We start from the raw sequence: 14128 nt of genomic DNA on the forward strand, positions 1-14128 counted from the left end.
AGGGGTGGCTACTATTGCGAAAGGGTCAACTTGCCAGAGGGTCAATGTGTCGAGACTGAGGACATACTACAGATTGAAAAGTAAGAGTGTTCGATAAACTTTGTACAAAACAGTTTACAATTACATGCTAGATTCAGATTTCTTTTGTTGGATTTCTTTTGTTAAATTCCACAAAATTTCTTGTTACTAATTGTCACGTATTTGTGGATCATCAGATGGACCAACTGAGAGGATGATTCTCCAGGACCACTGTTACTCAAAATTTGAGTGGCAGATAGAGCATCCATATGCTTGTTCAGGAGCAAAGTGGGAGAAGGACATGGGCCCTATTCAAGATGAACTGGTAAGCATTCTGTCTAATTAGTAAAACTTTGCATATTTAAATAGCCATTACTTAATCATGTCACATGGTTTTGTTTTTAGTTAAAGTATGTGTTAGACAAAAATCGTCCGTCAGGAGAACTGATCATAAAGCAAGGCAAATTTTGCCTCACCCGAGAAGACTTCTGGAGCCTGGGTTTAAGCCAGTGCATGGAATCTAATGTGCGTATGTTCAATCTTAGTTTACAGCACAAAAAACGAAATTCCCAGATAATGCATAATGTTACACAAGGCAGCTTTCACTGGGATGTGATCTTTTTTCAATTAATTTCAGATCGGAAATGCTTGCCTCAAGATTGTGGAAGAAGCAGCACAAAGACATGTACTTCATACTATTATATCTTATTTTAAAAAGTATTTATTTTAATGTATGCGTGTTCAGTAACTTATAATGTTCTTTCCATAAGGGGAAAGATGTTCACATTGTGGACCTCTATGTGGTTCCCACCTGGAAAGACCAAAATGTGGACCCAGTGCATTGTTTGCCTGCAAGTGTTTTTTTTGTGTTTTTTTGCTATCATACTCATCAACCAAGAAATAACTCTTTTGGGAACAGGCACAGAAGTACATGATTATTGAATAATATTTTGCTCCAATACTATTAGGAAAACGTGAGGTCCAAGGATCTGATACTATTTCCAGCTTGGAGCCGAAAGCCGAATGAAGCGGATCACTATCTGCTCTGTGTTGAGTTTTTTTTCTATAATCTTTATAGCTGTATCATTTACAAAAGGTAGGATTAAGTGCATTCTATTTTCATGGATATTAACAAAATACCCATTGCAGGTTATGTTGGTAGCTAAAAGGGAGATACTTTTCCTTGATTCTCTTCGTCCTGATGGTTTTGGAGATGACAGTTACAGAACCATATTTAGGTTGAGACTAAAGATAATTGATTTACTAGCCTTGTTCCAGGCATGTTATTTGGTTACAATTTGCAAAGGGAGCCTCGTTCTCAGGCTTCGTTCATATAAAAGCCTCGTTCTCAGGCTTCGTTCACATAAAAGCCTCGTTCTCAGGCTTCGTTCACATAAAAGCCTCGTTCTCAGGCTTCGTTCACATAAAAGCCTCGTTCTCAGGCTTTAAGTTCACATAAGATCCACGTTCTCAGGCTTTCAAGTTCATTTAAAATCCTCGTTATCAGCATACATAACTGATAATTTAATTACATATTATGTATTTTGTGTTTTCTTTGGAATGCCAGGCACATTGCAAGCTCCATTGACCCAGGATCCTGGACTGAAAAAACAGGAAGAGACCTTGGGGTATGTTTTAAAGGATGGAATTGTGTAAAGCTAATTTAAGTATGCATGTATAAATGTTTAAACAAGCTAGCAGTTGTTTACTGTTGTTAAAATTACTTTGGACTTTCCCTTTTACAGGTTTCTCTTCAACAGTGTTCAGAGAATTCCTGTGCTGTTTACATGTTGATGGTAAGAATAATTAATTTGTCAGAGGTAGATAATAAAATAGATATTTTATAATTAGATAATAAAATCAAAGCCTTACAGTGTTATTTGTATTTCACAGTATGCTCTCAGTACCTGTACTTCCTTTCCATTACTATTCACAGAGGTAAGCTGGATTTTCACAGAAGTATCCCATCAAACTCATATGTATCAAATATGTATTTTTTTTTTTGTGTGTGTTTTTAGGAGGAGGTGCCATTGATTCGCCAGTGGTGGTGCATTCAGTTGATGGAGAGGTTTTGCCTAGAAGGGTATGACAGATTCTACAGATAAAATTTCATTATCTTGGTTGTATTTAGCCACTGTTAGAAAAGTGACAATAAAAAGATTTTATAAAAATAGAGTTCCTACATTTACATTTTTTCCAAAGGCATGGACAAAGATTTGCATTTTGGACAAAGGAAGCATCCCAACTCCTTCAGGGAAACCTTGAGCCTGTCTTTAGGGTGTCAAAATCCACCACCACCAAGCTGTCGCTCAGCAAAAGAGTTGTAGTTGAAGAGGACACTGATAAGGTCAATTATTTTATTGGTCATATATCAAGCAGTTGCATGCATGCTAGATAAATAGATTCATTATTTTGTGCCATTATTTATATATTTACAGCCAATCATTGTAAGAGACCTTCTTACAGCGCGGGACTGGGTACGCAGTCATGGAGACTTATTCTGTGGGAAGGTGACAGAGCCTTCTTTCCTGCAGATGAGCGGAAGTCAACAAAAAAATGCCCTCAGGAATGTCCTGGAGGAACTTCCTGACGCAAAGGATGACTTTTTGTTTTTATTCCAGTGTCTAGATGACATGGAAACATTTTTATCATCCTGTGCTGATGAACAAGGCCTGAAGGTCAATGCCATGTTTGTTTGTTCATGAGTGTGCAAGAGCGAGTGAGAGCGAGTGGTGAGAGTGAGAGCGAGTGAGAGCGAGTGCGAGTGAGAGCGAGTGAGAGCGAGTGAGAGTGTGAGTGAGAGCGTGTGAGAGCGTGTGGTGAGAGTGAGAGAGCGTGTGGTGAGAGTGAGAGAGCGTGTGGTGAGAGTGAGAGAGCGTGTGGTGAGAGTGAGAGAGCGTGTGGTGAGAGTGAGAGCGTGTGGTGAGAGCGTGTGAGAGCGTGTGGTGAGAGTGAGAGAGCGTGTGGTGAGAGTGAGAGAGCGTGTGGTGAGAGTGAGAGAGCGTGTGGTGAGAGTGAGAGAGCGTGTGGTGAGAGTGAGAGAGCGTGTGGTGAGAGTGAGAGAGCGTGTGGTGAGAGTGAGAGAGCGTGTGGTGAGAGTGAGAGAGCGTGTGGTGAGAGTGAGAGCGTGTGGTGAGAGTGAGAGAGCGTGTGGTGAGAGTGAGAGCGTGTGGTGAGAGTGAGAGCGTGTGGTGAGAGTGAGAGCGTGTGGTGAGAGTGAGAGAGCGTGTGGTGAGAGTGAGAGAGCGTGTGGTGAGAGTGAGAGAGCGTGTGGTGAGAGTGAGAGCGTGTGGTGAGAGTGAGAGCGTGTGGTGAGAGTGAGAGCGTGTGGTGAGAGTGAGAGCGTGTGGTGAGAGTGAGAGCGTGTGGTGAGAGTGAGAGAGCGTGTGGTGAGAGTGAGAGAGTGTGTGGTGAGAGTGAGAGAGCGTGTGGTGAGAGTGAGAGAGCGTGTGGTGAGAGTGAGAGAGCGTGTGGTGAGAGTGAGAGAGCGTGGTGAGAGTGAGAGAGCGTGTGGTGAGAGTGAGAGCGTGTGGTGAGAGTGAGAGAGCGTGTGGTGAGAGTGAGAGAGCGTGTGGTGAGAGTGAGAGCGTGTGGTGAGAGTGAGAGCGTGTGGTGAGAGTGAGAGAGCGTGTGGTGAGAGTGAGAGCGTGTGGTGAGAGTGAGAGCGTGTGGTGAGAGTGAGAGAGCGTGTGGTGAGAGTGAGAGAGCGTGTGGTGAGAGTGAGAGAGAGTGAGAGCGTGTGGTGAGAGTGAGAGCGTGTGGTGAGAGTGAGAGAGCGTGTGGTGAGAGTGAGAGCGTGTGGTGAGAGTGAGAGAGCGTGTGGTGAGAGTGAGAGAGCGTGTGGTGAGAGTGAGAGCGTGTGGTGAGAGTGAGAGCGTGTGGTGAGAGTGAGAGCGTGTGGTGAGAGTGAGAGCGTGTGGTGAGAGTGAGAGAGCGTGTGGTGAGAGTGAGAGAGCGTGTGGTGAGAGTGAGAGCGTGTGGTGAGAGTGAGAGAGCGTGTGGTGAGAGTGAGAGAGCGTGTGGTGAGAGTGAGAGAGCGTGTGGTGAGAGTGAGAGCGTGTGGTGAGAGTGAGAGAGCGTGTGGTGAGAGTGAGAGAGCGTGTGGTGAGAGTGAGAGCGTGTGGTGAGAGTGAGAGCGTGTGGTGAGAGTGAGAGCGTGTGGTGAGAGTGAGAGAGCGTGTGGTGAGAGTGAGAGAGCGTGTGGTGAGAGTGAGAGCGTGTGGTGAGAGTGAGAGAGCGTGTGGTGAGAGTGAGAGAGCGTGTGGTGAGAGTGAGAGAGAGTGAGAGCGTGTGGTGAGAGTGAGAGCGTGTGGTGAGAGTGAGAGCGTGTGGTGAGAGTGAGAGAGCGTGTGGTGAGAGTGAGAGAGCGTGTGGTGAGAGTGAGAGAGCGTGTGGTGAGAGTGAGAGAGAGTGAGAGCGTGTGGTGAGAGTGAGAGCGTGTGGTGAGAGTGAGAGCGTGTGGTGAGAGTGAGAGAGCGTGTGGTGAGAGTGAGAGCGTGTGGTGAGAGTGAGAGCGTGTGGTGAGAGTGAGAGCGTGTGGTGAGAGTGAGAGAGCGTGTGGTGAGAGTGAGAGCGTGTGGTGAGAGTGAGAGCGTGTTGTGAGAGTGAGAGAGCGTGTGGTGAGAGTGAGAGAGCGTGTGGTGAGAGTGAGAGCGTGTGGTGAGAGTGAGAGAGAGTGAGAGCGTGTGGTGAGTGAGAGCGTGTGGGATGGATGGATATGGAGGGAGGGAGGGAGGGATGATAGATAGGGAGGGAGGGAGGGATGGATGGATGGAGGGAGGGATGGATGGATAGGGAGGGATGGATATGGATGGATGGAGGGAGGGATAAATGGAGGGATGGAGGGAGGGATAAATATAGAAGGAAGGAAGGAGGGAGGGATATAGAAGGAGGGATGGATAGATAGGGAGGGAGGGAGGGATGGAGGGATAGATGGAGGGAGGGATAAATATAGAAGGAAGGAAGGAGGGAGGGATATAGAAGGAGGGATGGATGATAGATGGATGGATGGATGATAGATGGATGGAGGTAGGTATGGATGAATTCATTTATTAATAAATAAATAATGTTATTCTGAGTGTTTCTGTGTGTTTTCTTGAGTGCAGAAATTTGTTAAAGTATGCTGAAATAAGTAGAACAAACCTTTAGAAAATGAAATATTACATGTAGTAGCCTAATATTGTTAATATATTACAATATTACTTCTGTAGAGGAGGCTGATCGCACACTACAACCATCATACTGCCCACACTTAATGTACATCTGTATGTAAAATTGACAACAGTAACTGGCTTAAACAGAATTGACAAAAATATGAGTGTTAACAGGAAACGGAACACGTAGAATAACACAACTTTAGGGAGAAGAAAATAAATTAAAGATAAAAATAAATAAACAATAAATAAAAGGACGAAGGATAAATAAAAGTCAGTTAAGGGGCTTCAGTTACGATCATGGTTACCATACGGATCGTGTAGTGTCAAACAACAACTGCCGTAAATGGTTTCGACATCAGACAGGAAGGAGACGCGTTCTCGCACATGCGCAGTACAGATCGTGTTTCCGGTACGGATCGAGTAGTGACAATGAGTAACCGTCCGTGCTATGATATCTCCACCGATGGCCAAAAGAAAGAAAGACCGCGAAGTGCGCGAACTGGACGATTTGGTTCTGTGGGGGAAGGGCGCGCGCGAGATCAGTCTCAGTGCTGTGGGGGAAGGGCGGCTGATGAGTCAGAATGACAGTCAGAGGCAGAGCTAGATTCAAGCAGCCAATCAGGGCTGGCTCTACATATTTGACACATCTTTCCATCAATCAAAAGTAGTGGTATTAAATAACGGATAATGTATTTAGACTATGCAATGCAAAAAAATTCTGATGAAATACACTATAAAAGTGAGAATCTGCCATTTGTGTGTTTATGTGGGTTGTTTTGTATTATAATGATTCAATATCAGCAAATTGACTTACACAACTTTTATTTCCTTTATTTCAAGGCTACTCAAATATAGTGATACGTTACAATCTACCTTAAATAATTAAGGTATCATTAAAACCTTTAAACAACAACTTAAAAAAAAAATTGGCTTAGCAGAGGCTGTCTCTTGATATTGTACCTTAACCTTTAAAAGAAACGGTACATATATGTACCTTTTAATGCTTGGGAACATATATGTACCTTTTTGACCCTCAAAAAGGTACATATATGTATCTTGAGGTCCAATAATAAGCCCTATGGGGTACGTTGGTGTAGATTGTACCTTGGGGGACAGAAATGGACTGCTACTGTACCCCTATTTCTGACAGTGTAGTGTAAAGGAAATTGAAATAGTTAATTCCAATAAAAATACACACTTGTGCCAAAATTATCAAAAAACAAAACTGAAAAAGAAAAGAAAATGTCCATTAGGACGCACTAGGGTTAACCGGCTCTCTGGTATACTTGATTCTGATTGGTCAATTGCAGTACTCTCAAGTATTGATTTATACACTGCATAATTAACTTTTGACCCTGGCAACAACTTTCCTACATTGCCGTGCTAATTTCATGTTTTGTGTCACTCAATGTTCTCTTCTTTCTCACATAATAAAATAACAAAAAACAATATATTGTGTATCTTAATTGCAAAATATTTTCATTTTGATCATTCTGTCTGGGTTTGTTTTGCGATACGTTGTGTCCTTATTTCAGTCACTAACACTTCCATGTCATATGGCTTTCCCCATTATGAGCAGGCTCATGAAGAAAACCATAATGAAAAACAGCCACATGAAGAATCGATCCAGAACCTTGGCAACCTTTTTCCACTCGCCCGTTCTTCTCGCCGTAGCTCTCTGATCGCGGTAACAGTTTGCGACATACTCGATATTCCTCATGAGATGCTGCTGCTCACACCTGCACTGCACTTTGAGGCCACCATCATGATCTCTGCATCTATCCCCTCTTTCCCCTCCTCTGGCTTTCCCTACCTCTGCCGCCCCATCGCCGCAATCCATGCTCATGAACATTCCCTCCTTCCACATGCCGTAGCGACAGGTGGGGTGTTTTCCCAGTGAGCACGCCGGGCTCATGATCTGAGACATGTCTTCGGTGTCCTCTGTGAGTTTTGGAAATGTGGCATCTTGACCTTGCTCAAATTTGAACACAAAGTCGTCTTTCCCTGCTTGCCCATTCATGTTGCAGTTTGAGTCAGGCGGTTTCTGTAGTTGAGACTCTGGTTTCTCTGGTTGCGGCGTCATGCAGTTCTCGCCGACTTCGTAGACGAAGCAAATCCTGGCCAAGTACTGCAGGATGAATTTCTTCGCCCAATCTGGGACTGGTTTGGCCTCGGGGCCACAGTGATGGATGTTCATAATAAAGATAGTGAGGGCGGTGGATGCAGTGATCATGGTCATCGTGGCTATGTAGTACTTTCCTGTAGAATGTAAGACAAGGTACAGAAATTTTTAGTGTCCGTTTTTTTAATCGATACATGATTAAATTAGATTGACAAGTTAAGAATGACATTTTACCAATTCAGTTGAATTATATGTAGGCTCTGTTATATGTAAGAGTTTAATGAGTCTGGTTCCCTAACTGTACCATTAATGATTGTTTTAGTCATTTTAGGTACATTGCCAAAAGAAGGATAAGGGTTCAAAAAAGTGGGACGCGAGCAGCGGAATAGCCCATCTTCTTCAGTTGTGTCTCACGGCTTTAAGCACATTACAGAGAGAAACCATTCTGTACGATTGCATAAAGTTTATAAGAAGTGGGAAAGCAAGAAGTGATACTGCTGATCTTCCTTATAGACAGTATTGAAATGAGCATCATACTCCAACAGCATTGCTGAGTGGAGATTAGACAAATCCCGTCACCAGCAGAGTCCCATGCGGCCAGACCTGCAACCACACATGCCTTGCCATAAACTGCTAACTTTTGGCAGTTATGACACCACATACTGTGGTACAGGGTGAGAAGCGAATAACATTCGTCTGCGCTCCTCTCAGCCGATTGAAACCCTTACTTTGCACAAGCATGAGCTGAGAGATGCAGAATAGTCTAATCTCTTAAGAAAAGAATCCAGCGAGAGCTGAGCTCTCTCGTGGCTAAAAGTAGCTAAAAGCTGGAGAAAAATAAAACAGTTTTCAGCCAATGACCCGGCGTCAGTCTGGACAGGCCTGAGGAACATCAAGTACAAGTCACCATTCCCATGATCGGTGGAGAATCAACAAATGACTGAGGATCTGAATGTGTTTTAGTGCAGGTTTGAAATGAGCCAGGTCTTCAAAAAAAAACTGAATACTAGGAAAGCTTCAGGCCCAGACCATGTTTCAACTGCCTGTTTAAAAGTCTGCACTGACCAACTCGCCCAAATCTTCACACAGATCTTCAACAGATTACTGGAGCAATGTGAAGTTCACTGCTGCTTCAAATGCTCCACTATCATTCCGGTCGCCAAAAAAACCCAAATCACTGGACTTAATGACTACATACCTGTCGCTCTCACGTCTGTGGTCATAAAGTCATTTGAAAGACTGGTGCTGGCCTACCTGAAGAACATCACTAGACCCCTGCTGGGTCCTCCTCAGACCCCTCAAGCTCCTGAAGTTTGCAGATGACACAACAGTCATCGGCCTTATACAAAAAGGTGATGAGTTTGTTTACAGACTGGAGGTTGAACAGCTGGCTGTCTGGTGCAGTCATAACAACCTTGAGCTGAACACACTCAAAACAGTGGAGATGATAGTGGACTTCAGGAGAAACACCCCAGCACTCCCCCCACTCATCATAATGAACAGCACTGTGAAAGCAGTGAAGTCATTTAGGTTCTAAATCACTGCACCGTCTCTCAGGACCTGAAGTGGGACACTCATATAGACTCCATAGTGAAAAAGGCCCAGCAAAGGTTGTACTTCCTTTGTCAGATGAGGAAGTTCAACCTCCCACAGAAGCTGCTGAAACAGTTCAACTCCGCAGTCATCGAGTCTGTCCTCTGCTCATCTAAAACTGTCTGTTGTGGTTCAGCTACCAAATATAGACATCAAGAGACTACAATGTACAGTCAGGATGGCTGAGAGGATTATTGGATCCCCTTGCACACCCTCCAAGATCTTTACACCTCCAGAGTGAGGAAAAAGGGCTAAGAAAATCACTTTGGACCCCACACACCCAAACCCACTCGCTCTTTGAACTGTTGTCCTCTGTCCGGTACTACAGAGCACCGAGCATCAGAACAGCCATACTGGTTTACACTGGCTTTGCCTTTTTACTCATTTCTTATTCAAACGTTGTATTTACACAAACTCTAACCATATCTATAACTTGTCAAGCAGGTGTGATTCACCTATAAGAGGTACATTCTCCGAGGGAGGCATGATCTCAGCCACCAGCAGCTGAAACACGGTGAGCGCCAGCATCACAGTAACCCCCAGTGACACTTTCTCCCCAGAGTCTGCAGGCAGATAGAAGCCCAGTGGAGCCAAGAATGAGATCATCACGCAGGGAATGAGCAAGTTGAAGACGTAAAACGAGGCCCTTCTCTTCAGTTTCAGAGTGTATGTCACGTCCGGATAAGGATCTGCACAGCACCCATACAGAATGACGTTTCTCTTGGCCGGCATTCCCAGCACCTCCCATTCCACATTGTCGACCAAGTCTGCGAGATCCGCGCTCTCCATGGCGTTCAAAATGTCAAGCTGGTTGCCATTGTAAGTCCAAGACCCGTAGGTCAGTCCGCACTGCTGGGCATCAAAGGGGAAGAACGAGACATCCACTTTACAGGAGCTTTTGGTGATGGCTGGAGCATCCCACATGATCTGGCCGTCATGGCGTATCACCACATTGGTGTCCATAGTGCTGGTGAAGTGATCATCAGCGCTACAAGAAACAGAATATGCTATTAGAGTAAACAGTCGAGTAATTGGGGTCATTGTAAAAAAAAGACCGTTTCACACTTGAAATAGTTAACCCTGCCTGGGTCATACTAAACCCAGAGTAAACAGAATCCTGGGTTATCTTTCTTCACATTCGCATTGCTCATAATTTAGCCAGGGTTAACAATTAATCCTGGGTATTTATAAACTGACGTTGCACTTTCCTTAACTCTGGGTTAATGTTCTTATTTGCATATGCGCAGCGTCAGTGTCCATGGATGAATGCAGCACACGACCTGTTTACATCTAACATTTCCATAGTCATATTCTACATTGCCAACTTCACTATCATTTTTTTTTTTTACCAAAAAAGCTGCCGTCTTAACAAATGTGTGGAGTTTTTATAGCCACTGTAGTCATTAGGTTTCCCGAAAATGGCAAATAAAAGTGGTCAAGAAAGAATCTGAAGGCACAAGATTTGAGTAATTGTTTCTGTGTTTTATGTTTTTTCTTCTTCTATAACCTTAAAGAAACTTTCTGTCACTGTGTATTCATCCTCATTGTTGTTCCAGACCGGTTTGACTTTCTCTCTTAAATGAAAAACAAAATAAACTCTTTCATAAAATTACAATGAATATAGGTAAGATTTAAAGCTTTACAAAGAATGCAAAAGCATCATAATAGTGGTAACTCATGCACTATAGGCCAAGTCATCTGAAGCCATACGTTAGCTTTGTGTGAAGAATTTCCTGAAAATCCATGTGGAAATAAAAAAAGTTGCAGTGTTTATGAACAAATCCATCTTTCAAGTTGGATATTTTCAATGAATCAGTTGATTCTGTTCACCAAACTGATTTGATTAATGAATGAATCATTCAGACCAGTTTGGTGAACAGAATTAATTGATTCATTGAAAATGGTCAACTGGTCAATGGTCAACAATGGTTAAATGTGAGTCTGTTTGTGAGTTAATTCATTTTTGGGTGAACGATTCTCTTGATTGGTTTGTTTCGGGGGTTCAGGGGTATCTTTGTATCAGAGTATCTTTGAAATAGATGCCACAAAAAAGATCAACCATTGAAAAAAAAAAAATGATGCGGTAGTCTATACACTCTGAAAAATGCTGGGTTGTTTCAACCCAAATGTGGGTAAAATATGGACAAACCCAAATGTTGGGTTAAAATGTAATTTTAAATTTTAACCCAACTTTCACTTTCAATTGTAAATTTTTTAATTACATTTTTAACCCAACATTTGGGTTTGTCCATATTTGACCCACATTTGGGTTGAAACAACCCAGCATTTTTCAGAGTGTATAGACTACCGCATCATTTTTTTTTTTTTCAATGGTTGATCTTTTTTGTGGCATCTATTTCAAAGATACTCTGATACAAAGATACCCCTGAACCCCCGAAACAAACCCATCAAGAGAATCGTTCACCCAAAAATGAATTAACTCACAAACAGACTCACATTTAACCATTGTTGACCATTGACCAGTTGGGTTTGTCCATATTTGACCCAAATTTGGGTTGAAACAGCCCAGCATTTTTTAGAGTGTACTAAGACTATATTGCAATATTGACTAATACATTCCAGTTAGAGGTGCTCCAAATTCTCTAATGATACTATGCTGTATCATACTTGAATATTAATGTTTGCTCCATTTTAAGGTGTTTTTTTCTAACTGGGAATAAATGACCTTGCCTATCAATATACCTTAGAGCCATAAAAAACAGAAACAGGCGATTTCCTAAACACTTAACCACAAATCCATTTATTAAGTGTTCAGCTTGTGCCTCCATGTGGAGAAAGAAGAAAGAGTACATAAAAAACTCAAACCCGATACCAATCCGACCTACTTGTTATATAGGACTATATCAGGTCTCCATACATAACTACCAGGTATACGGATGGTATCAAGTCCGTCATAGTTATCCTTATTCCAGGTGAGATACTTGTCAACCCACACCTGCCGTATCCACAAATACGCCGTCAGAATCTGGTTACGCTCGTCCTGGAACAGATGCGGATCAGTCATGCAGCGATTTTAGTCCAATGAAACATTATAAATCATTCAAAATGCTATTTCTTGCCTTAGAGAAAATAAAACATCATAATTGAATAATGTGTTTCAAAGTCAATTTATGGGCAAATAAAATTCCATAAAGCTATTTGGCCAGTTTACAATCTCAATTGAATGGCATGCATAGATGTTATTTAAAATCTTCACTTCACCAGTTGATTTAATAAACTTGGCATCCCTAACTCAACAAATGGGCTACGAAATTTAAAAATAAACTATTGCAATATATTTTAATATACAAAGATGCTTTATTTGGCCAATAGTACTCCAAATATCATATCAAATATACAGTATTTTGGAATTATTTTGGAAATTATAATTCCTTTATTTCCTTACTGAATAACTTATTGCTCAGCATTCCTGATGCCTATCTGTGTTTGGCAACATGTTCTCTAGTCAGTGTCCTAATTTCTGTCAGGGTGTGGTTTTATGGGGCCGATTACCATGTCAATGATTTGAGAGAGGGTGATCTGAAGCGTGACATTGAGGATGTCTTCTGTGTCCTCCACTGGCCTCAGTGCACTTGTGTAGTTGCTAAATAAATCATTGAGGAGTTTCTGGGCGTATTTCCCACTGGCACTCCAGCAAACTGGAATCAAAGAAAGACATTCGTTTTACAGATTCAGAAATCTCTTATGCTCAGACATTTATAATGTGGACAGGAATAAATCAGAGCCACATGACAGCAGTTGTGTGACGGATAACACATGTCCGCATGACAGATGGCTTAATAAGGACGAGTGGAGCGAAGAGATTACCCATCTGAATCTATACAACATCAGAAGAGATTGAGTAAATCTGGTCGATATACTGCTATTGAATATTTACACCATTATTTGCCAGAAATGAAAGTATATAGTTCATGAAACACACTTTGACCCCCTGTGACAACATGCCCCAGAAGCCTACAGCATGGTCTCTCACTATATGAGGTTATATAGTGCATTGTTAAATTCCTGCGCGAGAGGAAAAGGATTATTTAAAAAGTTAGTGAAACCATGAGAACATTAGACACACACACAGATATGGACTTTGCCAGATGTTTGCAACTGCTTTGTCATTTCGATAAAGCTCTAAAAAAAGATTTACAGAAAGGATTATCATGTTGGATTGACAATGAGTTGACAACACACGGGATATATAAAAATCATTAAGTGTTGGGAATCAATACAGTAAATGGAAAATGATGCATCAGCCTTTTGACCAAACATCCGACACATAGGCCTATTTTATATAAAACATGAATTTGCTTATAATTTTTAGAAGATTTAAGACCTAATGGCTAAAAATGCCACAACAGATGCGAACAGACACCGACAACAGCACAAAGACAGATCGATATGTAAGAGTGTATTACCTGGTGTGAGCGTCAAGCAGAAGACAAAAAAGGCAAAACATTGAACATTCTTGACAGTCATCTTAATTGGCTATGGGGCATAAAATGACAGGTGAATAGATATTTGATTCATTGGAGATCTAGTCCGGTCAACTATAGAGGACAGCTGCTGCATGAAAGTCAATAAAGCACAGACACTAAACCGTGTAATCCTCCAAACAGAGCACATGTGTAATCCAGGCTCTGTGCATCACTGTATTTGATACCGTATTATATACAGTATAAAGATAATTCCCACTTTTTGCTGAAATTGAGTTATATTTATATATATATATATACTATTGTATCCTCTCCTGCAGTATATATATATATATATATATATATATATATATATATATATATATATATATATATATACTGCAGAAGACAATAGTGTCATTATTCAGCTAAAATAAGCATTGCTTCGCTGCCCTAACTAGATAAATAAACTATTTCAAACTTTTTTTCATGCTCAAAATGATGGCTGTCAGATGGCCTCGCAACATCTCACTAATTTCATGGTTTATTTTGATTGCAGATTTGTGAGGGCCAGACTTGAATAAAACCAGCTGTTAACTATCAAGCAGTTTAAGCAGGTTTACATGAGTTGTGTTTCCAAATATATCCACGGGATGGCAGTATTTGCTCATATTTAAACTGGAGAACCTCGTATTACCACAACAAACTGAAGCTTTTTTATTATCGTGTCGTCTTTATGTTAGAAGGAAGGAAGCATGTGTATTTTACCTGATCAGATATATTTGAACAAATGTAATTGTAAATGGTCGAATTGG

At 41.7% G+C, this 14128-nt stretch overlaps 1 protein-coding gene across 1 annotated transcript; it reads right to left on the minus strand.

The window, feature by feature from the left end:
• Positions 1 to 6686: 6686 nt before the first annotated feature.
• Positions 6687 to 13478, minus strand: chrna10a (cholinergic receptor, nicotinic, alpha 10a). The gene is made up of 5 exons (XM_056271335.1): positions 13317 to 13478; positions 12403 to 12548; positions 11736 to 11890; positions 9345 to 9877; positions 6687 to 7433 (listed from the first exon to the last, which is right to left on the minus strand). The coding sequence occupies exons 1-5, from the start codon at positions 13375 to 13377 to the stop codon at positions 6727 to 6729; spliced, it is 1602 nt and encodes a 533-aa protein (XP_056127310.1). The 5' UTR covers positions 13378 to 13478; the 3' UTR covers positions 6687 to 6726.
• Between the last annotated feature and the right edge of the window lie 650 nt (positions 13479 to 14128).

The sequence above is a fragment of the Rhinichthys klamathensis genome, unplaced genomic scaffold (genome assembly GCF_029890125.1).
Source record: "Rhinichthys klamathensis goyatoka isolate OS25496 unplaced genomic scaffold, OSU_Roscu_1.1 h1tg000316l_1, whole genome shotgun sequence".
In the NCBI taxonomy this organism is placed as follows: Eukaryota; Metazoa; Chordata; class Actinopteri; order Cypriniformes; family Leuciscidae; genus Rhinichthys; species Rhinichthys klamathensis.